Source organism: Narcine bancroftii, chromosome 13, assembly GCF_036971445.1.
Source record: "Narcine bancroftii isolate sNarBan1 chromosome 13, sNarBan1.hap1, whole genome shotgun sequence".
In the NCBI taxonomy this organism is placed as follows: domain Eukaryota; kingdom Metazoa; phylum Chordata; class Chondrichthyes; order Torpediniformes; family Narcinidae; genus Narcine; species Narcine bancroftii.
In genome coordinates, this window is record NC_091481.1 from 46,356,296 (window position 1) to 46,383,722 (window position 27,427).

The 27,427-nt window shown below is 40.9% G+C and overlaps 1 protein-coding gene across 4 annotated transcripts in view; it reads right to left on the minus strand.

The window, feature by feature from the left end:
* Positions 1–27,427, minus strand: part of siae (sialic acid acetylesterase) — a 100,380-nt gene that overhangs the window by 57,216 nt on the left and 15,737 nt on the right. For all 4 annotated transcript variants that reach the window (XM_069908630.1, XM_069908633.1, XM_069908634.1 and 1 more), the window contains 2 exons: positions 13,004–13,142; positions 4,315–4,489 (listed from right to left, as the gene is read on the minus strand). In XM_069908630.1, the coding sequence (XP_069764731.1) occupies positions 4,315–4,489; positions 13,004–13,142 (314 nt within the window). The remainder of the gene's footprint in view (positions 1–4,314; positions 4,490–13,003; positions 13,143–27,427) is intronic.

The window sequence follows — 27,427 nt, forward strand, 5'->3', positions numbered from 1 at the left end:
CTAGGATTCTCCTAAATAGAATAATACCTAGTGTCGCCGAGAATGTTCTCCCAGAATCTCAGTGCGGCTTTCGTGCAAACAGAGGAACTACTGACATGGTGTTTGCCCTCAGACAGCTCCAAGAAAAGTTCAGAGAACAAAACAAAGGACTCTACATCACCTTTGTTGACCTCACCAAAGCCTTCGACACCGTGAGCAGGAAATGGCTTTGGCAAATACTAGAGCGCATCAGATGCCCCCCAAAGTTCCTCAACATGGTTATCCAACTGCACGAAAACCAACAAGGTTGGGTCAGATACAGCAACCCTTCTCCATTAACAATGGCGTGAAGCAAGGCTGCGTTCTCGCACCAACCCTCTTTTCAATCTTCTTCAGCACGATGCTGAACCAAGCCATGAAAGACCTCAACAATGAAGACGCTGTTTACATCCGGTACCGCACGGATGGCAGTCTCTTCAATCTGAGGCGCCTACAAGCTCACACCAAGACACAAGAGCAACTTGTCCGTGAACTACTCTTTACAGACGATGCCGCTTTAGTTGCCCATTCAGAGCCAGCTCTTCAGCGCTTGACGTGCTGTTTTGCGGAAACTGCCAAAATGATTGGCCTGGAAGTCAGCCTGAAGAAAACTGAGCTCCTCCATCAGCCAGCCCCCCCCACATCTCCATCGGGCACACAAAACTCAAAACGGTCAACCAGTTTACCTATCTCGGCTGCACCATTTCATCAGATGCAAGGATCGACAACAATATAGACAACAGACTTGCCAAGGCAAATAGCGCCTTTGGAAGACTACACAAAAGAGTCTGGAAAAACAACCAACTGAAAAACTTCACAAAGATAAGCGTATACAGAGCCGTTGTCATACCCACACTCCTGTTCGGCTCCAAATCATGGGTCCTCTACCGGCATCACCTACGGCTCCTAGAACGCTTCCACCAGCATTGTCTCCGCTCCATCCTCAACATTCATTGGAGCGACTTCATCCCTAACATCGAAGTACTCGAGATGGCAGAGGCCGACAGCATCGAATCCACGCTGCTGAAGATCCAACTGCACTGGGTAGGTCACGTCTCCAGAATGGAGGACCATCGCCTTCCCAAGATCGTGTTATATAGCGAGCTCTCCACTGGCCACCGTGACAGAGGTGTACCAAAGAAGAGGTACAAGGACTGCCTAAATAAATCTCTTGGTGCCTGCCACATTGACCACCGCCAGTGGGCTGATATCGCCTCAAACCGTGCATCTTGGTGCCTCACAGTTTGGCGGGCAGCAACCTCCTTTGAAGAAGACCGCAGAGCCCACCTCACTGACAAAAGGCAAAGGAGGAAAAACCCAACACCCAACCCCAACCAACCAATTTTCCCCTGCAACCGCTGCAACCGTGTCTGCCTGCCCCGCATTGGACTTGTCAGCCACAAACGAGCCTGCAGCTGACGTGGACATTTTACTCCCTCCATAAATCTTCGTCCGCGAAGCCAAGCCAAAGAAAAAGAAGAAGATCTCCCCACTGGATCTGTTATTTCCTCCTCTATCTTGATTGGTACATTTTTGTTAACTAATATGGCTATACCTCTAGCCTTTGAATTATATGATGCTGCCGCTACGTGTCCTACCCAGTCTCACTTCAATTTGTTATGTTCCACCTCGGTTAGATGCATTTCCTGCAAAAATGCTATATCTTTCTTTTATTTTTTTTTCCAGTAAACTTAATAGCCTCTTCCTTTAAATGTTGTTATGTATTCCATTAACGTTTAGTCATATAGTTCAACGTGGCCATCTTGTATCTTGTTTACACCTCTTTTCCGTCTCCTTGCCACCTCCACCCCTTTTTATCCATTATTGTCTTTTAAATGTCCCTTTTTAATCTCAATGTATGACAACACACTTGTAACATAAAATACTCCAACAATCCCCACAACCAATAACACCTTAACCCCAAATGAAAGCCGCCCCCCCCCCCCCACCTTGAGTTGCCCCTTATCCCTTGCCGGGCAACAACTCCCCTTTCTATTTGGTTTGCGATCTTACTCGCAACTATCAACTGATTTTGCAGTGACGGTTATTCTCTCCCCCTCCCCATCCCCCCTGCAGAAAACACTGTATTTCTATACATATAACAAAGCTCTCTCTTTTTTCCCCCTTCTTCCTTCCTTCCTTTCTCTTCTCTTTTCCATCTTTAGATCTTTATATATACACATTATTTATTACTTTATATTAGTACATTATTAAGATGGATCTTGGATTTTGATGTGCCTGTGGTTTCGGAGCTAATGCTCTGTGTGACCTTTCTATTTCTTCATACAAATCTGTCATTCCCAAAACTTTCGGGATCCACCCTTTTATAAATTCCTTCATGTCTGCACCTCCTACATCCTCCTTCAGACCCACTATTTTTATGTTGTTTCGCCTACTGTAGTTTTACAACTTATTAATTTTCTGAGATAATAACTCTTGTGTCTCTTTAATTTTTTTGTCACTTTCTTCCAATTTTTCTCTTAAATCATTTACTTCCATTTCTACAGCTGTTTCCCATTCCTCCACATTTTCTACTCTTTTCCCTACTTCTCTCATGACCAGTTCTAAACTTTGCATTTTATCTTCTGCTCTTTTCATTTTTCTTTTAATTGCACTAAATTCTAATGATAACCATTCTTTTAATGACCTAATTTTCTCTTCAAAAAAGGCTGTATCTCTATTTTATCCATTTACCTTTTTTTTCCCTCTGAAGATCTTGGTCTTCTTCCTCCTCTTCTTCTATGTCTGTACCTGTGTTGTGTCTTCTTCTCTTCTTTGTATCTGTGTCTCTTCTGCTCTTTCTGATGAGTTACTTCTATGCCTTTGTCGGGCCTCCTCTTGCTGGGCATCTTGCTGTTGGGCCTCCGGTTGCAGGCCATCTGTCTGCTGGGCCTCCTGCTGTATATCATCTCGTCGTCGATCACCCTGTCTCCATTCTCCCTCTTCTGGCCCCTCGATTCTTTCTTTCTCGTTATTTTGTTTTTCTTGTTTGTAGGTTTCCTCCAGCTGAGCCCCCCCCCCCCCCCCCCGATGTTGGGCATCTCTCAGCTGGTCGTGCTGTTGCTGCCTGCTCCTTGGCCAAGCTCCCCTCCTGCCGGTATTCACTGTCTTTTGATTGTGCACTGCGCATTGGAGCACTTTTGTTTGGCTCCGAGAGCCATTTTTGAAGTCCACCTGTCGGGAGGTTGCGACTTTGCTGGGCACTCATCAACTTCGGAGATCGGCTGCTCTTCACCACTGTAGCTTCTCGCTCCCGCGTGCAGGTAAGGCCTTCTTCTTTCTTCTCCCGTGATTTTCCTTTTTTTTCTGTTGTTCTTCTGGCTCTTCTCTGTAACTTTATCTTCTATTTCCTGAGTTTTATGTTTGTTGAGCTCTGCTTTTTCTCCGCTTTTTTTCTGGAGAGGACTGGTTCTACCCGACCGGCCACTACTCCATCACGTGACTCTCTCCCCCCCCCCCCGCCCCCCCCAGTCCTCTTTCTGATCCTGTTGTAGTGACTAAAACCATACACAAGGAGCTGTCTCACCAAAGCACTAAACAAAGGTAACGCTCCTGTAATCAAAGCCTGTCATTAATGTTGGCTTTAAGTTGCAGAGAAGGTTAGAACAGATGGCTAGATAAAGGCTGGGGTTGCCATGGTCACAATCTGATCAATGATCAATTATCTAAAGCTTTGGGCATCCAGACCTGGAGTATTCTTGCTATGGAAAGGATGCAGCAAAGGTTCACCAGGCTCGTTCTTCACACAAGGAGAGAAGAAGTGAGCAGGCTGAGCCTCCACAACATCCAGTTTCAAAATGTCAGAGGTGAGCTCTGTGAAACATGCAGGTTAGATAATGAAGAATATCCCCTGGGGAAGATGTCTGAAACTGAGGAGTCAGTCAGTCTCAGAACAAGGGGTCCATTTAGAACTGAAATGAAGAGAAATTTCTTCACGCAGAAGCAGGATTAAGGGGGAAAATGGTCAGCTCTGGCTTTAATTTCATTTAATCCTTTGACATAACCCAAGATAGTGAAGTGGCCCCCAAAGAAGACAGTGCTTAGGACCTGGATACAAGGGGCTACAAAGTACTGCACAGCTTCTACTTGAAGCATGCATGTGTGTTGCCAGCTGCTTTTTCGTGGCTGACATTGTATACTATCAAAGATTTGGATCAATTGTCTCTGATGTTCCAACTTTTATCATCTACTTTGGTGTGAAAATGTAGTGATTTATTTGAAATGGATTCAGAACTATTTAACTGCAGCAGAAATAGCAAACCAAAAGCATATTAAAAAGGTAAGCAGCAAACTTACTTCATAGGAAGTCCACACCTGCTGAGGACTCTTTTGGAAGACCAAGCCTCGATGGGTGTGCCTCCCCAGCACGATGCTACCAAGCCAATAGGGTACTGTAGTTTGTCATAGAGGTATCGGCCAAACAACCAGCAAACAGCTGAGAACCAGGTGAAGTTGCCATTGCCAAGAATTTCTAGGATTCAACAAATAAACAATGTCAATCAACTAACTAACCTACCTCTGTTGCAAGGCAGAATCAGAATTTAGGTTTTTGTGGCAGCATTATAGTGCAAACATTCACATTATAATCATCTTACAATATTATTCAGGAATCTGATGGCAGCGGGGAAGAAGCTGTCCTTGTGTTGTTGGGTGCTTGTCTTTAGGCTCATATACCTTTATCCTGATGGTAGCAGGGTGAAGAGGACATGGCCTGGGTGATGGGGGTCTTTGAGGAGAAAAGCTGCTTTTTTTAAAAAAAAATGATATGGCCTCATGTAGATGTCCTCGATTTGGTGAAGTCTGGTGTCTATGATGTCGCAGGCTGAGTTACAACCCTCTGGAGTTTATTGTTATCCTGAGAGTTGGCACCTCCATACCAGGCAGTGATGCAACCAGCCGGAATGCTCTCCATGGTGCACCTGTAGAGGTTTACAAGTCTTCAGTGACATATCGAATTTCCTTGGACACCTCACAAAGTATAGCCACTGATGAGTCTTCTTTGTGAATGCATCAACATGGAGGCTCCAGGACAGATCCTCAGAGATGTTGACATACAGGAATTTGAAATATATCATAGGAAAGGTCAGTGGATAAGCAATAGCAAATATTTAAGTGAAACAAGAAAGTCTGCAAATGCTGTGATTGAAGTTAATACTCTAACGTGCTGGAGAAACACAGTGGCTATATGCCGAACAATTTGGGGCTCTAAGGAAGCCCTAACCTGAAGAAGTTCTCCTCTCTTCAAAAGGAGCTCTGTGAGAGCCTCTGTCACTGCTGCTCTCAAGCTTTACGACCATGTACTTACCCAGACTCACTTATACAGCTCTATGTCCTTCCTGGCAGCTTGCCTCCACTTCCATCTTGTGCCACTTGGTTTCCAGCTCAGTTTCCAGGCCTTCCAGTTTGGCCCTCAAAGATCTCAGATACCTGCACTGCATTGACAGTTGCTCTCCATAGCTTGACGAATGTTCCAGGCCTGAAACACGAGTTATATATCTGTGGACGTTGTGGGAGCTGCTGAGTTTCTCCAGCACGTAAGCAGATAATTAATCAGCAGATAATTAAATTTCTCCAATAGAAATTTATCCCAATTAGCGAGAGGATTCAATGGGAATACAAACCATCCACGGTTATCAGAGGTGGTCAAGAAAAAGTATTAAAGTTAAAAAAAAGTCTAGACCATACAAAGAAGAAAAGCTAGTCACATACCATAAAACTGAAGCAAAAGAAAAACTAAAAAGTTAGAAAATTGATTTTGAACAAATAAAACTATAAATTCTCAGTAGCTCATGGGGAAAAGAAACAGAAATAATGTTGCAAGTTGAAAACTCTGTCAGTTAATGTTTCTCTTCCCCCAGATTATGCTCTCAACTGAAGAAAATTTTCATTTTTATTTTATACTTCTAGCATTGGCATATTTTTTTCTGGATTTTCACTATTATGAGGGAAAACTAGAAAATAATTTTAAAATACAGAAATATGATTACTTAAAAAGGAAGAGGGTAGCAAAGTGAGCAATCCCTGGGGTGTAAAACTGGCAGTTAATTTAATTGACACTGTGATATCCACCATTCCAAGCGCACATTACTTTCTGTCCAAAATACATGTCTCCCCTAAACATTTCTCCCATCACTTTGCACAGATATCCTCTGGTGTTTGCTACTCACGCCCTGGGGAAAAAGGTACCAGCTGTCCAGTTTATCTATGTCTCAGAATATTGTAGACCTCTATTAAGTTACCTCTCATCCTTCTTCGCTCCAAAGAGAAAAGCCCTAGCTCTGCTAACCTTGCCTCACAAGACTTTCTTCCTGATTGGCAACATCCTGGTAACTCTGCACTGCAATGAGATTTCAATTTCAATTTCAGAATTATTGTTAGAGTACATTCGTGAAATCCTATACAAGACTGCGATTATTTTTTTTGTGAGATCAAGGCAGGATACCCACTTACTGATAGTGTAGTAGCTTGCTCTGCGAGCCAATACAGGAAACGGCAGTTGAACATGGCGATCAAGCAAACTACACGTGGGATGAAATACCCACTTCCATAGGCCGCAGGAATAGAGGTTGAATCGACCAATCAGTGCCAGTGGATAGCAGGGAATCCAATCTGGGCCCACGCATCCAGGACGCAAATCAGCAGCCAGCCCCACTCAAGCCACACCCCAGTGGTGACGTGGCAGCTGCCTATAAAAGGCAGAGCTGCAGCCCAATAAAGTCAGTGTCAATTCCATTCCCTTTCTGTGAGAGTCTTCTTTCTGCAGTGGCGACCCCAATTGGTCCAATTAGTGCTTTGGACCCGACAATGGAGGACCAATCTACAATCAATGCCATAGTGTTGAAGCTGCCGGGCTTCGGAACGTTACAACCACAGGTGCATATTTCCAAGTTAATTTATGTAATGATACCCTTACCATTTTATCTTTCCATAAAAACTTTCTCACTAAAACAGTTAAGTCTTTAAAAATTTTAAGGAATCTTACAAGAAATAGACTGAAAGAGATATTGAATTAAAGGAAAAATATTTATTTTAATACAATTAACACATCCTATTAATGTAATAGATCTTTCCACTGATTCAAATCATATTTAATTTTAGACAACAAAGGCAAGTAATTAGTATAAATGATAATAATTGTCATCTATCTTAACTCCTAAATACTTAATCTGATCTGACCACTTAAATTTCAATATGCCAACACAAGAAATAATCCATTTCAGTTAGAGGCATTATCTCCCTTTTTCCCAATTAATTTTATAACCCGATATTTCAACATATTGCTCCCGTCTATCTTTAAACATGAAAATAGAATCAAACTTTAACATCACTATTGACTTACTTAACCTAACTTAACCCCCTTCTACTCTACGCGCATGTGTATGTAATGTGTGTGTAAGTTCAGAAAAGTTATTTTGTTCACAGTCCAATCTCACTTCTCATTCCACCAAGTTCAATGGTTGCAGGCAATTCTTATATTGTGCACATAATTTATAAAGTTCACCAGGCTTTGGTTCTTGAAAAATAAATGGTTACCATTCAGGATGGTTCTTGTAGGTTTGCAGAGAGAGATGTGTTGTTCCAGGATTTCCACAACTGAGGTACCACCATCAGTCACCTCAATGTCTTGCTGATAAAACTTGCCCCATCAGAGTTCTCCAGATGATAACCTCTTTCTTTCAGGTCATCTCAGAGTTCCTTTTTGTTTCTCTTATTCCAAGTGAAACATTAGACAGCCTGTCCTCTCCTCTCGCATGAACCTCAAGGGCTTCGACCAGGATGAATCAAGCACTTACAACCCATCTTCCACAAGCTTGCCAGCTTGTCCTGTTCCAGTCCCAGCTGCTGTTGCTGGCTGTAGCACTGTAGAAGTAATCTGTGTGTGTGTGTGTGTGTGTGTGTGTGTGTGTGTGTGTGTGTGTGTGTGTGTGTGTGTGTGTGTGTGTGTGTGTGTGTGTGTGTGTGTGTGTGTGTGTCTCTCTCTCTGAGAGAAAGCCTGTTTACTTGCAAAACCACATGACCCTCTTAGAACAGCTCCAGACAAACTGCGGCTCCAACAAGATCTTTCATCTGTTGTCTCTTGGGCACCCCCCAAAGCTCTTGCAAAAGCTGTGGAGCCGATAAGTCTAACATTAGCAGAGCTCCAGTATTTCAAGTAAGATCTGTTTTAAAGTGTTTGTATGTAACCTACTCTAAGAAACCTTTCCCAATGTATCTCTCAAAAACATATCTATATACTCTGTCACAGTGTGAAGATCCCAAGATGGAGAAGTAGTAGTCTCATCGGGCTAAAGACCTCAAGCCAACAGCTCCTCCCAAAGAACTGTTTGATCATGAGTTGAGCCAGCAAGGCGGATCAACAACGCTTGGCAGGAGATTGGAGCCAGTCACCAGTGAAGAAGCGGCTTCAACTACAAAGCAAGAAGACTCGATAAGGCACTGCAGACCTCATTAGCTGGTTTAAACGATAGTGGAACTGAAAGAGATGAATGGATGTTGCAAAACCCCACTGGTGTATATCGAGCGAAATGCTGAAGATAGAGACTCAATTAGCAGTATCTGAAAGTTCAGATGTGAATCCTGATGATAGTATTTCTAGGGTTATAAGCATAGGAATATCTTCAAAGGCATCTAAAGCAAGTATAACTTCACGTGATTCAAGCATATCAGCTATGCATGCTAAGGCGCCAGCAGACTTGCCTACCATCTGTGCCCAACGCGAGGGGTTGGAGAAAAAGATCTGCCCAATAAGATGAAGAAGCTGAAATGAAGATTCCACAAGAAGAATGAAAAAGATTATTAAAGAGAGAAAAGAAAAAGACTAGATCTTGAGGAACAATATACTATGAAGATGGGCAAAGTAAAAGCATAATCTCAGGGTTTTGCAAGATCTATCGCTCAAAATGAAATACCGAAGGGGTTTGCACCTAACATTCCAGCAGATCAATGGGTACCGCAGTCACAAGAATCAAGTACACTCAAGCAAGGAGCTATGGATGGTGCTGCCAGTGTTCGAATGTCAATGACTAACCTTGTGGAAAGGGCTAGTGACATTCTATCTTTTCCGAGTGCAAAATTTATGAATCTTACTAAAACGAGAGCATTTCAACCAGGTTCAACCATGCAAGTTGATCATACTTAACAATTGATGTCTCTTCATATTGCTCAAGAACCAGCAATAAGTCTAGGAGCTCCACCAATCTCATCACTTACATACCAAGGATCCCCATCAATGCCATCAGTTACAACTCAAGAATCTGTAGTAAATCTCTACCAAGCTGCCTGACTCCCCTCTGGCAAGCCTTGCTGTACTAACATTGGCTGTGCATTATCTCTACCATTAAAGACACTCCCCTTGGATATAACTGCGTATGCACCCATTGTCTTTCATTATTGGACTATAAGTTTCTGCTAATAAAAGCCATGAATATTTTTTGACCACATTTTCTTTATCTACTTCATCAACTTGCACTTCAGGATCCCCATCAATGGCATCACTTACAACTCAGGGCCCTTCACCTATGGCACCAGCTCAAGTTCCGTATGTTCCATTCACAACAAGACAACCAGTCACAAGCCATGGTGGATAAGACAATATATTATCACTCATAGCAAAACAAAATGAAATTTCTGTTATATTAACGCAACAACAGGGAAATATTATTTACCTAAGAAGAAATTTCCAGTTTTTAATGGAGATCCATTTGTGATGGAATGTTTGGGAATGTATTTGGGAGATAAATTGGTAAAATGAGAGAAGGTTACATACATACACATACTTTCAAACATATCTTATTTAAAATACTGAAGAATTCATTTTAAGTGACTTTACAGAAACTATGTAGAATGCTATGCACATTTCACAAGTAGTTGCTAATTGAAATTATGTCATGAAATTAATAGACTATTGTCTTTGAAGAAGAACCAGAGTCAGACTATCTGTTTTAGACTTTTTTTTTGCAAGGTTTTTGACCTCTCTGCAAAGTGCTTACTCAGAGGTCATTGAGAGGTTTTGTTTACTCAAAAGAACCGATGGGAGAAGAAGACTGACTCCTTCTGTTTGCTGGAGAAGGAGGGGGTTTTGCAAGTGAGTGAAAGAAGGACATGTGGCTGGTAGTTGGAATCTCAGATGGAGAGAGAGAGGCACACAGTTGAAACAAGCAGGAGAAGCTTGTTGGAATTGAAACAGAAGCAGCAAGACATTGAGGTGACTAATGGCGGTACCTCAGTTGTGGAAATCCTGGAACAACACATCTTTCTCTGCAAACCTACAAGAACCTTCCTGAGCGGTAAACATTTATCTTTCAAGCACCAAGACCTGATTAACTTTATACATGTTAAATTCTGTGCACAGTATAAGAATTGCCTGCAACCAGTGAACTTGGAAGAATGAAAAGTGAGATTGAACTGTGAATCAAAGAACTTTTCTTCAATTTACACACACATGTGCTTAGAATTAAAAGTGGGTTAAGTTGGGTTAGTTAATAGTGATAAGTTAAAGTTTGATTCTATTTTCATGTTTAAAGATGATTAAAAACAACTTTTGTTTAACTAACTTCTTGTCGTGGTGCATATCTGTTGCTGCTGGGTTTTAGGGTCCTTTGGGCTTGTAAAATATTACAATATCTGATGTGAAAGTAATACCAAAAACTACAAAGATCATCTGTATTACCTGGAACAGTTTACTGGACGACAGGTTAGTCACAAGTTGCCAATATATGGAGCCAGATCAAGGTTTTAAAGGTGAAAGAATGATTGCATTATCATTATGTTGATGAACACAAGATCGCAAGGGCCCACACAGATAAGATTCTTTCTTGGCCAGCAATAAAATTAGAGGACGCAAAGGCTAAAGCATACGCACTCTTTCGAGAGGATGTTGTAAGGCAATGGGAAGTAGTGTACATTTGCAAGAGCTGAATTTGCTTGCTAATTTGTCGATTATTGTCAATAAATTACCTTATAAGCTGAGGGATTTAAGGAGAACCAAGGATGCAGAGCTTAAGATTCTTCCTGAAAGGGACGCCACTTTTGTGGATGTTGTACAATATTTGGAATGGCACGTGCATGTTTACACCATACCAGCATTTAGAAATATTAAGGATACTTCAATAGTTCCTAAAGATGTAAAGGTCCAAATCATCGTCTCAACAGAAACCAAAGTGTCAGATTCAAGCACAAGAAAAAACAAAGAAACAAAGGAAAAAGATCAGACTGTTCAGAAAAGCTGTTTGTCTTGCTAATATAAATATGCTTTAGAAAATTGTTCACAATTGGAGAAAAAAAATTGAACGATAAGAAATTGACCTTTTTAAAGAAGAATGAAATATGTTTTGATTGCTTACGTAGACAACACATCAACACAACTTGTTCCTCTTACACCTTAATTCCCCTATTCATCAGAAATCAATATGGTATTAGTGCAAATTCTATATTCGTATATTATCAATTAAAATCTTTTGTAAAACAGTTATGTGGTCGACATATGATTTTATTGCCTGAAACTAGTTTTGAAGAATATGTACTTTCAATACCAAAAAAGGGATATATATCTGATTTGTATTGTATTTTACAAGAAATTGATAGTAAAAAAAGACTGGGATAAAGATAAGTTGAAATGGGAAAAAGATTTAGGACATAAAATAGCTGAAGAAGCTTGGATGGAAATTTGTCAGAATAGTATTCGGAAATTAATTAATGCTAGACTAGCGATGATTAATTATAATTTTATTCATCAGCTATATTTAATGCCGGAGAAATTTAAAAAATTTGGTTTTAGTAAGTTGGATTCTTGTTTTCGATGTGATCAGACGGCCAATACTTTTTTGCATACTGTTTGGCTTTGTGATCGATTGCAACAGTTTTGGAAAGGTATTCAATCTGTTTTTAACAGTTTATATAATATCCATCTTGTATTAGATCCCGATATATTTTTATTAGGGAACATGCAATCATTAATCGATTTCGGTTTAGAGGATTATCAGATTTCATTTATTTATTTAGCTTTAGTTGTGGCTAAGAAATGTATCGCACTTACTTGGAAAGATAGAAATATACTAACTTTAGATAAGTGGTATTTGGAAATGAAATTTTGTTTGACTATGGAAAGGATATCTTTTTCAATTCAGGATAAGATGTCTTTTTATAAGTTAAAGTGGACTCCGTTTGCTAATTATATGCATTTAAGTTTGATTTAAATATATGTTTAAGTGTGATATTTTAGTATTGACAATTTTTTTTGTTGTTGTTAGAATTTTTTTAGGTTAAGTTTTATCTCTTTTTTTGTAAGTGGGTATTTTTTTTATATATAATATTGTCAATTTTATTAACTCTTCACTCTTTATTTTGGGGGGAGGATTGGACTAATTTTGTTAGACTATTAATATTGTGTTACAATTAACGGTGGGGGGGGGGTTATTTTGTGTAGTTTTCTGATGTAATATTGTAATCATACCTTTTAAAATTTTTTTTCTATTTTTCTTTAAATGTAATTCTTTATTGTATTCATGTTATAAAAATTTTAAATAAAGTCTTTAAAAAAAAGAAATCCAACCATGTCTTAAATGCATTTAATAAGGCAACCTCAACCACTTCATTGGGCTAAGAGTTCCCCAGATTTACTCCTTGTTGGGAGAAGCAGTTCTTCCTCATCTCTTTCTTCTATTTCCCTGAATCTTGAGGCTTTGTCCCCAAGATCGAGTTTCACCTACCAGTGGAAACAACATCCTTGCTTCTATCTTACTTATTCCTTTCAAAATTTAGCATGCGTCTACATCCTTCTTAACGCTTACATGGGAGGGTCGATCACTGGAGATATACAAGAGTAGGTTAATAAATAATTTGAGAAATCAGGGAAATTAGGCAAGGTGTTACTGGCATGGATGAGGAATTAAGACTAAGTATTTTATGAAATAACTCTGCTGCGATGAGGAAGTTAGTGGCAAAGAGGTGTAGAGGTAACATCCCATCCAGGGAGAGCTGCTCCTACCTGCTGTGGGGGATGACCACTGCACAGAAATGCTATCCAGATCATTTTGTTCTTCAAACGACTCCTTCAATCCAGCTTGGAATAGGCGAATGTATGGATAATGGGAAGCAAGGGAGAGCTCTTCTCTTGCATTGATAACCTGAAACAGTGTTGAAATGAATCAACATAGTTCACAACAGATTTATTTCTACAGGCTGATCCATTTTCACACTTGGCCTCACTGCCTGGTCTTCTCCACATAACTTTTGAATGCCCTGGCAATCAAGAACCTAGCAATCTCATTTTTTATTGTTGAATATTTTATTTAAAATTTAACAACCATGATCATACAAAGTAATTTGACAAAATGGATCATCAAAACAAACATGGTTTATACAATTAAATAAAGAAATATCACTCCCCTCTACACCTCCCCTACCCCTTAATCTAATCATCCCCCCCTCCCAAAATCCTAACCCAACCTCTAATAACCCAACTAACCCCTAAAAATAAGGAAAGTTGAGGAGAAATAACCAAAAATACCATAATTAATCATCGTGTAATGGGGGGGGGGGATCCTGCCATATCCAGGTCCAGATCTTATCAATTTTAAATCCATTGAATCCAAATAAAGGCTCCAACCCCTCCTAAAAATAAAATATTTATCTCTCAAATTATGTTTTGTTCTCTAAAGGAATACGAGATCTCAATTTTGAATGTCATCTTTGTAAATCAAATTCTATTTGATCTTTCCACGTAATTGCAGCACACGTCCTTGCTACTCCTAACGCTAATTTAAAAAAGCCATTTGAAATTTGTCCAGACCTAATTTCAAACAAATTGTACGTATATCACTGTGATAGTACAGATCTATCACCAATGTACATAGTGTATATAGTTACAGTATCTAGACTGTGCTTACAGCAATTGGCTAGCGTCCATCGCTGACAACCGCCGGGGCCCGACCGCCGCGACCGACAACCTACCCACCGCCAACTGCAAGCAACTATAAACCCCATTACTTAACTTTCATCCGCGGACGCCGCCACAACAGCACTTCCGAGAGTCCCTCCAACCTGCTCCTCCAGCGTTGACTACATCATCCGTCGTGTGACGTCATCCCGTTGTGTGACATCATCACGCGAAACTCCCCTGTCAACTGCTTCAATAACACTAAACCAGCAATGCTCTCATCCCCTCACCAAAGCAATGGAACTGATTAAAGTGCATGGACACTACACCAATTGCTTATTTGACTCTGGGTCAACTGACAGCTTTATCCAGCCAGATCTGGCCCTCCGTTGGGGACTTGACATTATCCTCACTACCCAGAGGATCTCATTAGCGACGAGGTCGCACTCGATTGGGATAAAGGGGTATTGCATCGCAACGCTGGAAGTACTGGGCGTAACGGTCACCCACTTCAAATTATTCGTCCATCCCCAATTGTGCGCCCCAGTGTTGCTGGGTTAGACTTTCAGTGTGAGTTCCGAACGGTGTCCCTACACTTTGGGGGACCCCATGCCCCCCTCTCGGTCTGCCATCGCCCCACCCCCGAAGCACCAGAGCAACCCTCCCCCGTGCCCCGGGGCCAATCCTGCGTCCTTTCCACACTCCGGATTGCCTCACCAGCACTCTTTGCAAACCTCACCCCTTGCTGGAAGCCTGTGGCCACCAAAAGTCAGCAATATAGTTATGAAAACAGGCAATTCATTAGGAGTGAGGTGCGCAGATTGCTGGATGAGGGCATCATCGAACCCAGTTCAAGCCCCTGGAGAGCCCAGGTGGTGGCTGTCAAGAACGGGGAAAAACTACGGATGGTGGTCGACTATAGCCAGACCATTAACCGCTTCACGCTCCTGGATGCGTATCCCCTGCCACGCATCACGGATGTGGTGAACCAGATCGCCCAATACCTCATATTCTCCACCATTGACCTACGTTCAGCCTACCACCAGCTCCCGATCCGCTGCGAGGACCGACCATTCACGGCCTTTGAAGCGAATGGGCGGCTATATCAATTTCTCAGGGTACCATTCGGGGTCACGTATGGTGTCGCGGTCTTCCAGCGGGAAATGGACCGGATGGTGGACCAGAACGGGCTAACCGCTACCTTCCCGTATCTGGACAATATCACCATCTGCGGCCACGACACGCAGGACCACGACACCAACCTAGACAAATTTCTTCAAACTGCCCGTCGGCTGAACCTGACTTACAATTTGGACAAGTGTGTCTTCCGGACCACACGACTCGCTATTCTAGGTTGCGTGGTGGAGAACAGGATAGTCATGCCAGATCCTGATCGCATGCGTCCCCTAATGGAGTTATCCCCCCCCATACCCATAAAGCGCTCAAACGCTGCCTGGGCCTTTTCTCATATTATGCCCAATGGGTTCCACACTACGCCGACAAGGCGCGTCCTCTTATCAAGACCACCTCCTTTCCACTCTCAACCGAAGCCAGAGCGGCTTTCGATCGAATCAAATCCGACATCACCGCTGCAACGCTGCATTCGATCGATCAGTCTGTCCCATTTCAAGTTGAGAGCGATGCATCCGATTTTGCCCTGGCAGCCACCTTGAACCAGGCCAGTCGGCCTGTAGCCTTCTTCAGAACCCTCAAGGGTCCAGAGAGTAGACACTCCTCAATCGAGAAGGAGGCCCAGGCCATAGTTGAAGCGGTGCGTCGTTGGAGACATTACCTCGCTGGGAGGCGCTTTACACTGTTGACTGATCAACGCACGGTCTCCTTTATGTTCAGCAACACCCAGCGTGGTAAGATAAAAAACGACAAAATCGCCAGATGGAGAATCGAACTCTCCACCTTTAAATATGACATCCTATACCGGCCTGGTAAGCTCAACGACCCGCCTGACGCGCTCTCCAGGGGGACGTGCGCCAGCATACAGATGGACACACTACAGAAACTCCATGAGGTGCTCTGTCATCCAGGGGTCACTAGGTTTGTCCACTTTGTGAAGGCGCGCAACCTACCCTACACAGTCGAGGAGATCCGCTCCATGACCCGAGCCTGTTCGGTGTGCGCTGAATGCAAGCCCCACTTCTTCCGTCCGGATAACTCCCACGTTATCAAAGCCACTCGCCCCTTCGAGTGTCTTAGCGTAGACTTTAAGGGACTCCTACCGTCGACCAACCATAATACCTACATCCTTACGGCCATCGACAAGTACTCCCGCTTCCCGTTCGCTGTGCCCTGCCCAGACACCACTGCCACCTCAGTGATACAGGCCCTTAACAGTATTTTCGCCATCTTCGGGAACCCCAATTCCATCCACAGTGATAGGGGGTCCTCATTCATGAGCGCAGAGCTGCAACAGTACCTTCTGGAGTGTGGTATCACTTCAAGCAGGACCACGAGCTATAACCCACGCGGTAACGGCCAGGTCGAGAGGGAGAATGCCACCATATGGAGAGCGGTTACACTGGCTCTCCAGTCTAAAGGTCTCCTCACCTCTCACTGGCAGGAGGTTCTCACTCGTGCCTTACACTCCATCCGCTCCCTCCTTTGTACCGCAACAAATGCCACCCCCCACGAAAGGATGTTCCTTTTCCCGAGGAAATCCGAATCAGGAACCACTTTACCGGCATGGCTCACTGTCCCTGGCCCCGTCCTTTTGCGACGTCACGTCCGGCACTCAAAGAACGACCCCTTGGTCGACCGAGTGACTCTACTCCACGCGAACCCACATTACGCCTACGTCGAGTTCCCAGACGGGTGGGAGGACACTGTTTCGGTGCGGGACCTAGCTCAGGATGCGGTAGACCCAGCAAACCCCCCAACCCAACCTTCCCCAACTCTTTATTCCCAAGGCCCCGTGCCGCAACAGAAGGACCAACAGCACCCCAATGACCCGGGCCACCATGCCGACAACATGACTGGGGAATTCAGCGAAGGAGCGGTTGCACCCGACGAGCCCGCTGGCGACACCATTCCAGCGACCCCAATTCTGGCACCACGGCGGTCACGCCGGATGGTCAGACCCCTTGACCGCTACAGTCCTTAACCTACCCCTTCCTTTCATTCTCTCCCTCGTTTTTTTGTTTTTTTTTCCAGGGTCAGTTCTCCAAGAAGGGGTGAATGTGATAGTACAGATCTATCACCAATGTATATAGTGTATATAGTTACTGTATCTAGACTGTGCTTACAGCGATTGGCTGAGAGCTAAGCCACGCCTATTGTCTGGGCCTTAAAGGGTTGTGTACCTAGCCAGGTCGGATCATTCCGGACTGGTCGGCCACCTGTGAAGAGCTCCTGTCTTTTGCTAATAAAAGCCTTGGTTTGGATCAACAAGTCTTTGATTCTTTCGACCAGCTCTACAATCAATAATTTTAAAAATTAATGGTTCCAAACAAAATTTAATTCTAAAAACATTTTGTAAAAATTCTCTAATCCTAGACCAAAATAGTTCAACTTTTTCACATGACCATACTGAATGCATAAAAGTCCCCATCTCCTTCTGACATCAAAAACATAAATCAGAAGATATCAAATTATATATTTTAATCATTCTGGGGTTAAATATAATTCATGTATAAAATTATAATGAACAAGTCAATATCCCACATTGATAATTTTGCTCATACTGTTTTTACAAATAGTTTGCCAATGATTCCACCCCAAAGTCCCTTCCCCATTTTAATATTGACTTATGTAAACCTATCTTAAACATTCTTTGTTGCAGTAATTTATACATTTCAGATACAAATCCTTTCTTTCCACCTTCTTGAATTAACATTTCAAATTTTGATTCCTTTGGAAGCTCCAAATTTCTCCCATAAAAATGCAACAAAGTGTATGGGTTGGTATTTTGGTAATGAAGGAAAGATCGTGACTCAATTCAGAACAATTATTCAGTCTTAATACGTTTCTGATCCCGAATTTTAAGAAGTCGATTATTAATCGAAAAGGGAAAAAGTTTATTCTGATACAAAGGAGTGCATCTGGATCAGGGGTGGCCAAACCGCGGCTCACAAACTACATGCGGCTCTTTGACCTTTAATATGCAGCTTGCTGCCAGTCTACCCCCTGCCCACCCGACTCGCGTTGCCGGTCTCCCTCTTCGTCTGCCAGTCTCCCTCCCTCGCCCACCCGACTCGCGCTGCCAGTCTCTTCCCTGCCTGACTTGTGCTGCCGGTCTCCCCCACTCTCGCCTGCCCGATTCGCGCTGCCGGTCTCCCCCCCCTGCACCCACCCAACTCACGCTGCCGGTCTCCCTTCCCCTCAACCGCCCGACTCGCACTGCCGGTCCCTCCCCCTCACATGCCCAACTCGTGCTGCCGGTCTCTCCACCTCACCCACCCGACTCGCGTCTTTAATAGCCTGATATTTGTTGCATTGTATTTTAGTCATAAAAAATATAATTAAAATAAGACTAATTTTGTAAGATGGAAATTTGATTAAAATATCTCTCATTTTTTTGGTTTAATTTTTTTAGATATTTGTGTCTTTGTGATGACTAAAACTAATACAAATTAACAGTTTAAAAACTGCAGGCATGAATAACTATTATTATATTTAATATGCATTTCTTAAAATTTATATATTTTTTGGTTACATAATGTGTATGTAACAATAAAAACATGTGTGTCAATTTTGTTCTTGTCCTGCAGCTCTCAAGCATCTGAGCTTTATTGTTTGTGGCTCTTACATTAAGCAAGTTTGGCCATCCCTGATCAAGATATTTTACCTTGAGTACCAATTTCCATATTCATTTTCTCCCACGTTCCTATCAAATGAGACAATATTGGTGACTTATGGAAATATAACAACTTTTCATTCTATTTATATACAAATTGATCCCTTCTATTTTCATTAATTCATTTTAACACTATATCTGCTTATGTTAAAAAATTATCAGAATCAAACATTCTATTAATAAATTGTAATTGAGCAGCTTAATAATAATTTTGAAAATTTGGAAGTTGTAAACTTCCTAATTCATATTTTCACATTAATTTCTGCCTACCATTTCATCTTTCCATAAAAAAATTTCTCACTATTACATTCTTTTAAAAAAAAGGTATTTTACATGGAATAGATTGAAAGATATAATGAAGTTTTGGAAATATATTCATTTTAATACAATTCACTCTCCCTATTAAGGTTATTGGTAAATCTTTCCATCTAATTAAATAATTTTTAATTTTAGAAAATAACGGTAAAATAATTTAATGCATATAATTGATTTATATGTCTATCTATTTTAATACCTAAATATTTAATTTGTTCAGTCCATTTAAATCTTACAACATCTTTACAAGAAGAATAATCTGCTTCAGACAAAGGCATAAATTCACTTTTCTCCCAATTAACTTTGTACCCAGATAACTCCCCATATTCCCTTCATCTATTCTGTGAAACTTTCAATGTTCTTTTTGGTTCTGTTAAATAAATCAACACATCATCAGCAAATAAAGTAATCTTAAATTCATCCAGACCCATTGTAATACCCTTTCTTGTAATACACTACCATGCCTCATTACCTGTGGTAAAGGGTCACCAATGCAAACATTGCAGGTGACAAAGGACAACTTTGCCTAGTTGATCTCTCTAACCCAAAAGATTCAGATAAAAGTCCATTATCACAACTCCAAACATAGGCTATTTATATATTGCCTTAATCCAACATAAATATTGGTCCAAATCAAAACTTTTCCAGTACCTTAAATAAAAAACACCATTTAACTCTATCAAATGCTTTTTCAGCATCTACTGGCAAATTGGATTTCTTCTGTGAAACATTAATTAAACTAATTAACTTAATTTTATTATCTGCCAAGTAACAGTTTTTAATAAATCCTGCTTGGACTATATGAATCAATTTTGGTAAAAATTGAGCTAATCTATTGGCTAGAATTTTAGTCACAAGTTTATAATCAACATTTAACAATGAAATTGGTCTTATAAGATCCTGTATTCAAAGGGTCTCTGACTTTCTTAAATATAACTAATAATAGCCTGTGAAAAAGAATCTAGTACAGATTGTCTCTCTAACTTGTCCTAATACTTTGCTAAACACTGGTAATAATAACTTATGAAACTTTTTATAAAATTCAATAGTAAACCCATCCTCTCCTGGACACTTACCATTTGGCATTGATTTAAGAGCTAAAGATACTTCCTTAATATCTATTGGCTTCTCCAATTCATCTCTCTTCCAATCATTTAAAATAGCTAATCACAATTTACTTAAAAACCTATCAATTTTAGCTTGATCCTGCTCAACTCCTGAAGTTTTTTTTAAACTTTATTTATTCGTTCAAAATACAGATAATAAGTAACATATATAACAATAAACTAAACATGAACGATATATTTTATATATATAAGAAAAAAGAGAAACCCCCCCTTCAGCCAACTTATGAGAACCATAAAGAGAGAAAAAAAGAAAAATTAAGCATACATATTAAAATCTAATCAATGTAAATCAAAATGTAAATATTCTGAATATAACCACCACTTATTAATAAAAAAACTATAATTATCACGCGAAACATGTGATTTTTCCATTATTAAGCAATATTTAATCTCATTATGCCATCTATTATTATCAATCATATTTGTATCTTTCCACGTACTAGCAATACATTTTTTTTTGCTACAGATAATGCTAAATATACAAAAGCAAGTTGAAATTTATCTAATCCCAGACCTTTCAGAGGTTGCAAACTACCCAATAAAAATACTGTCGGATCTAAAGGTATTTTAATCTTATACAGGTATTCCAGAAACAATTGTACTTTCTTAAAAAAAACAGCGTGAAAAAAAAAGTTCCAACAGCGTTACCACATCTAAAACACAAATCTGATTCATGAAAACCATACTTTTTTAGTTTTTAAGGTGTTAAATATAATTGATGTAAAAAATTATAATTAATCATTGCATAGCGTGTCTAGTTACACTATTATAACAAATATCTGACCAATCATCCTCGGAAAAAATAAAACCATTTTCCGCTTCCCATTTACCTTTAGATTTATCCCAACCCTTTTTATCCATACCATCCTGTAATATTTGATGCATAACTGAAATATAACCCTTCTCTGGTACCTTCATAAGAAAAGTCTCAAATTTAGTAATTTCAGGTAAAATCATATCTCTACCAAACACATGCTTTACCAAAGATCGAATTTGATAATAAAGAAACAAAAAATTTTTATCAATACCATAACTGTCCCTCATCTGATCAAAAGATAAAAATTTACCTTCTTTAAAACAATCTCGCAAATTTTTCACACCTTTAAATCTCCAATATAATAAACTTCGATTATGTATTGAGAAAGAAATAAGTTGATTATTATACAATGGAGTCAAGACCAAGTATACAATTTCTTATAAAATTCTGTAAACATGTCATTAATATCTTGATGTTTATATGAAATTCTCAAATTTTTTCTAATAACATTTATTGTCCAAGATGCTTGTACAGATTTTAACTGCCATGCTATGACTTTATGTGCCCTTTCCCCAATTCAAAATATTTATCTAGATCTCTGCAATAAATATTCAAATCTATGTTTGTAATGTTTATATTTCAGTTTTTTAGAAGTCACCTGTACCTTTTTCCCCCTTTTCAAATGGATCTCTTTGTAATTCTTTTTCCAAAATATTTCTCTTTCTCTAATTTTCAGCTATTATAGTTTTTTAAGTTTAGATGTAAAACTAATAATATGACCTCTCAAATATGCTTTTAATGCATCCCATAATACAAATTTACTATCCACAGACCATATATTTATATCTAAAATCTGTTGTATTTGTTCAGTAATAAAATAACAAAATTCAGAATTTTTTAATGATAAAGAATTAAATCTCCAATGATATGTAGAATTAATTTTTCCCATTTTTGTATATGTCAATAAAACAAGTGAATGGTCCGACAAAAGTCAAGACATATTCAACCAATACCACATTGCCTTATATTTGAGCCGATAACAAAAAAATCAATTATAGAATAAGTATCATATTGCGCTGAATAATACGAGTAATCTCCCTCTTTCAGATTTAATTTCCTCTATATATCAATCAAATTCACTTCCTTCATCAAGAATATTAATTTTTTAAATCCATCTTTGTTCTGTTTGTTATTTTGCCAAGTTTATCAACTAATCAATCAAATTCATTTCCTTCATCAAGAATATTAATTTTTTAGCCATCTTTGTTCTGTTTGTTATTTTGCCAGATTTATCAACTAAAGGTCTATCTCATTGTCGATCCTTGCATCTGATGAAATGGTGCAGCCGACAGACTCGCCAAGGCAAATAGCGCCTTTGGTAGACTACACAAAAGAGTCTGGAAAAACAACCAACTGAAAAACCTCACAAAGATAAGCGTATACAGAGCCGTTGTCATACCCACACTCCTGTTCGGCTCCGAATCATGGGTCCTCTACCGGCACCACCTACGGCTCCTAGAACGCTTCCACCAGCGTTGTCTCCGCTCCATCCTCAACATCCATTGGAGCGCTCACACCCCTAACGTCGAGGTACTCGAGATGGCAGAGGTCGACAGCATCGAGTCCACGCTGCTGAAGATCCAGCTGCGCTGGATGGGTCACGTCTCCAGAATGGAGGACCATCGCCTTCCCAAGATCGTATTATATGGCGAGCTCTCCACTGGCCACCGTGACAGAGGTGCACCAAAGAAAAGGTACAAGGACTGCCTAAAGAAATCTCTTGGTGCCTGCCACATTGACCACCGCCAGTGGGCTGATAACGCCTCAAACCGTGCATCTTGGCGCCTCACAGTTTGGCGGGCAGCAGCCTCCTTTGAAGAAGACCGCAGAGCCCACCTCACTGACAAAAGGCAAAGGAGGAAAAACCCAACACCCAACCCCAACCAACCAATTTTCCCTTGCAACCGCTGCAATCGTGTCTGCCTGTCCCGCATCGGACTGGTCAGCCACAAACGAGCCTGCAGCTGACGTGGACTTTTTTACCCCCTCCATAAATCTTCGTCCGCGAAGCCAAGCCAAAGAAAGAAAATCAACTAAAGGATCTAAACAACAATTAAAATCACCTCCAATCATAATTTGGTCAAAGGATTCTGCTAAATTAAGAAAAACCTTGAAAAAACATCTCATCTTCAACATTTAGTTAATAAATGTGTCCAAAAATCTGAATAAATTTTACAATTTATTATCAAAGCTCTTACCCCTGAATCATATATAGATTTTGAACTAAGTGACAATTTTGTTTATTAACTAATATTGCCACACCTCTAGATTTTGAATTAAAAGAAACAAAAATCTGACCAATCCAATCTCTCTTTAATTTTTGATGTTCCTTTTCTGTTAAACATGCCTCCTGCAAAATTCAACATCTTTAATTTTTTTTAATAAGATAACACTCGTTTTCTTCTAATTGGATTGAGCCCATTCACATTAAATGTTGCAAATTTTAAATTAGCCATCTCATTTCACAACCATCCAAACCCATGGAGCAGGACCCCCATCCACGTAAAACATAGTAAAATTAATTTGCATCTCCTCAACAAAGTAGAAACAAAGAATTTAAAAAGTTGAAAAAAATGTAATCCCCCCATCCCCTCAAAAGTACCTACTTGTACTACCCCCTCTACTACATGGGTAGCGGCCTAAGCCACTAAGTGACCAATGGTTTTGGTTAGAGATTCAATGAGATTTTGGATCTTTCCCAAATAGTACATATAAAGAAAAGTTTGAGTATAATAAGCTTCTTTGAGTAACTCTTCAGAATCACTACTCTCTTCTTTTGTGACTCATCCTTCTGATTTTTCAGTTTTCTTCCTTCTCTCATTTTGTGCTCCATTATCCTTCTTTCCAAAGGTTCCATTTGGTTTCTAAGTTCAGGCAGAGAATTGGCAAATATCGAGGCATCTCCATCATCATTAAAAGAATTTGTGTTTCATACTCTCCAGAGAAGACCTTTAATACAGATGGGTATCTGAAAGCAAATTTATAACCCTTCTGCCAGAGGACTGCATTCGCTGAATTAAATTCTTTGTCTTTTAATTATAGTTTGACTAAGGACCGCATAGAAAAACACTTCTATTTTATCAATGGAACTCCATATTGTTGAGCATTCTGAACTGCCAATCATACAATTAACTCTCTATCTTGGTAACAAAAACATCTTCCCAAAATAGGTCTGGTAACAGTTTCCCCCACCCCCCCCCCCCCCCACCCAAATCGCTCTTTAAGTCCTATCTAATTCCAGCCAGTTCAGAAAAAGTTCTGATCCTAAAACTTCTGGGATCCATTTTTGAAAAATATTTACTGGTTCAGAATCTTCAAAGTCTTCTGGAACTCCCACTATCTTCACATAGTTCCTCCGGCTCTGATTTTCCAAAGAATCAATTTTCTTTAATAATTGTTTTTCTCTCTGCTCCACCCAGTGAAAGAGTCATCCAAAGTATTCAATCTCTGTTGATATTGATCAATATCACACAAACACAATCCTCAAGTTTATCTTCCATCCTTTTAACTTTTTCTTGTACTTTGTCCACCAACTTAACATATTTTGACACATCCACTTGAACAGATGCTGTATAACATGAGAGATGTAAACCCTGAAGAAATCTGTTGAGACATCGCCTGAAATTGCTGTGCAAAACCATCTGTTGATTTAACTCCAGGCCAACCATAAGCTGGAGGTGTTTCTTCTTCATTTTCCTCCTCCTCCTCACAAAACCCCAGTTCTTCTTCAGGACTTTCAGCTTCAGTGGCTCCAGCCCCCAGATCTCCTGCTTCCACCACTTTCCACGGGTCCTAGGCTGGCCCTCCACCAACCCTGGGTTACTGGGTCGGTGAGTACCAGCCCTTCCCATAGGGAGAAAAATACTCGGGATAGTGTGCATGCTCATTACCTCTCCAGTCTCTGTGGAGGAGCATCTCTTGACGTCGGTGCCATCTTGCCCAGAGCTCTGTGGCACTGGTGCCAGCGTCACTTTCAGAACGGCCGCTTATCGTTGCTGGGGGCGGGGAGGAGCACCATCTGAGTCTCCAGGCTCCAACTCCAAGATAGGCCTCACTTCTTCCAGACTTACCAACTGTTTTAAAAGCAAACTCCACAATCGTCTGCTTGGCCTTGTCCATATTGAGGCTCAGGTTGTTGTTCTTACATCACTTGACAACCCACAACCTCCTCTCTGCAAACCAAAGAGAGACCTTGGCCTCACTGTATTGACCAGGCTGTCCTACAATGCCTATTTACGGTTGGGATCAGACTACTGGGGCTTGGGCCTACTCAAATTGGGCTGGGAGTCTGAGGAGGCAGCAGCTGGAGTTTGAGCTGTGAGTCAGAGTAGTAGGAGCTTGGAGAGACTGACTGAGTTAATTGGTCAAGGTTAATTGGTCAAGGGGACAGTAAAAGGAGTAAAAGGGGAGGGAGCAGCCAGCGAGGAGCGGCGCACTGAGTGAGTGGGGCACTGAAGGAGTGGGACTTCCAGCCTTTGGCTCAACAGGCTTAGGCAAAAGCAGGCGAGGAGAAAGGTAAGTGGCATTATTTTAGCTCAGTCAAGCCTATGGGGTTAGTGCTTTGTACTGGATGTCACCCTCCCAAATAGCCACATCTGCGTCAGGTGCACCGAGATGCAGTTCCTTAAGGACCGAGATGGGGAACTGGAGCTGCAACTTGAGGACCTATGGCTGGTAAGGGAGAGTGAGGAGTTGATAGATTCAACTTTCAGGGACATAGTTACCCCAAGACCAGAAGTGTCAGGTAAGTGGGTAACTGTCAGGGGAGGGAAGAAAAATACCAGGAAAATGGAGAGCACACCTGTGAATATCCCTCTCAGTAACAGGTATATTTTGTTGGATGCTGTTGAGGGAGATGACCTGACAGAAGCTGGCAGCAGTGACCAGGTCACTGGCACTGAGCCTGGCATAGTGGACCAAAAAGTAAAGAGGAATGCAGTGGTCATTGGGGACTCCATTGTCAGAAACACAGACAGGAGATTCTGTGAGCCAGATAGGCATGGTGTGCTGCCTCCCTGGTGCAAGGGTGCGGGATATCTCAAATCGGGTCCAGGGTATTCTAAAAGGGGAAGGCGAACAGCCTGATGTCTTGGTACATGTGGGTACCAATGACATAGATAAAAAGGAGGAAGTACTGAAAAAGGATTACAGAGAGCTAGGACAGAAACTAAGAAATAGGACAGCCACGGTGGTGATCTCTGGTTTGCTACCTGTGCCAAGTGCAACTGAGGACAAAAATGGAAGGTTAAGAAAAATGAATGTGTGGCTGAGGGGCTGGTGTAAAGGACAGGGTTTTGGCTTCTTGGATCATTGGGATCTCTTTTGGGGAAGGCATGACCTCTACAAGAAGGATGGGTTACACCTAAACCCAAAAGGGGTCAATATATTGGCAGCTAGGTTTGGTACAGCCGTCGGGTGCAGTTTAAACTAATTTGGCAGGGGGTTGGGAACCTGTATGATAGGGCAAAGGACAGAAAAGATAAAACAGGAAAAGTTAGGTTAGGCAGCGAAAGTAAAAAATCAGAAAGAGCAAGGAGGGTGAAAAAAGCAAATCTGAAGGCTTTATATCTTAATGCAAGAAGCATTCGGAACAAGGTAGATGAATTAGCTGTGGAAATTGAGATAAACAAATATGATTTGATTGGGATTACAGAAACATGGCTGCAGGGTGGGCAAGCCTGGGAACTTAACATCCCAGGGTATACGATATTTAGGAGGAATCAGCAAGAAAGAAAAGGAGGTGGGGTCGTATTGATGGTGAGAGAAGGGACCGACACTATTGACAGAAAGGATATCAACTCGGAAGATGCGGAATCTATATGGGTAGAACTGAGGAATAGCAAGGGGCGGAAAACGTTAGTGAGGGTGGTATATAGGCCTCCAAATAGTAGTGTAGAGGTGAGGGAAGGCATTAAAAGAGAAATTAGAAAAGCATGCAATAAGGGAACAGCTGTCATCATGGGAGACTTTAATTTGCATATAGATTGGAGTAGTCAAATTGGTAAAAATACTGAGGAGGAGGAATTCCTTGAATGTTTACGGGACGGTTATCTAGACCAATATGTCGAGGAACCAACTCGGGAGCAGGCCATTTTAGATTGGGTATTATGCAATGATAAGGGGTTAATCAACAATCTTGTTGTACGAGGCCCTTTGGGTAGGAGCGATCACAATATGATCAAATTCTCACTCGACATGGAGAGTGATGAAATTAAAACTGAGACTAAGGTCCTGAATTTAAATAAAGGGAATTATGATGGTATGAGACGGGAGTTGAGTAAGATTGATTGGGTGGTGTTTATGGGGGAGTTGACTGTGGATAGACAATGGAAAGCATTCACAGACCTAATGAAGAAATTGCAAAAATCGTTTATGCCAGTTTGGCATAAAAATAAACCAAAAAAGGTGACTCAGCCGTGGATAACAAGGGAAATTAGAGACAGCATTAGGTCCAAAGAGAGAGCATA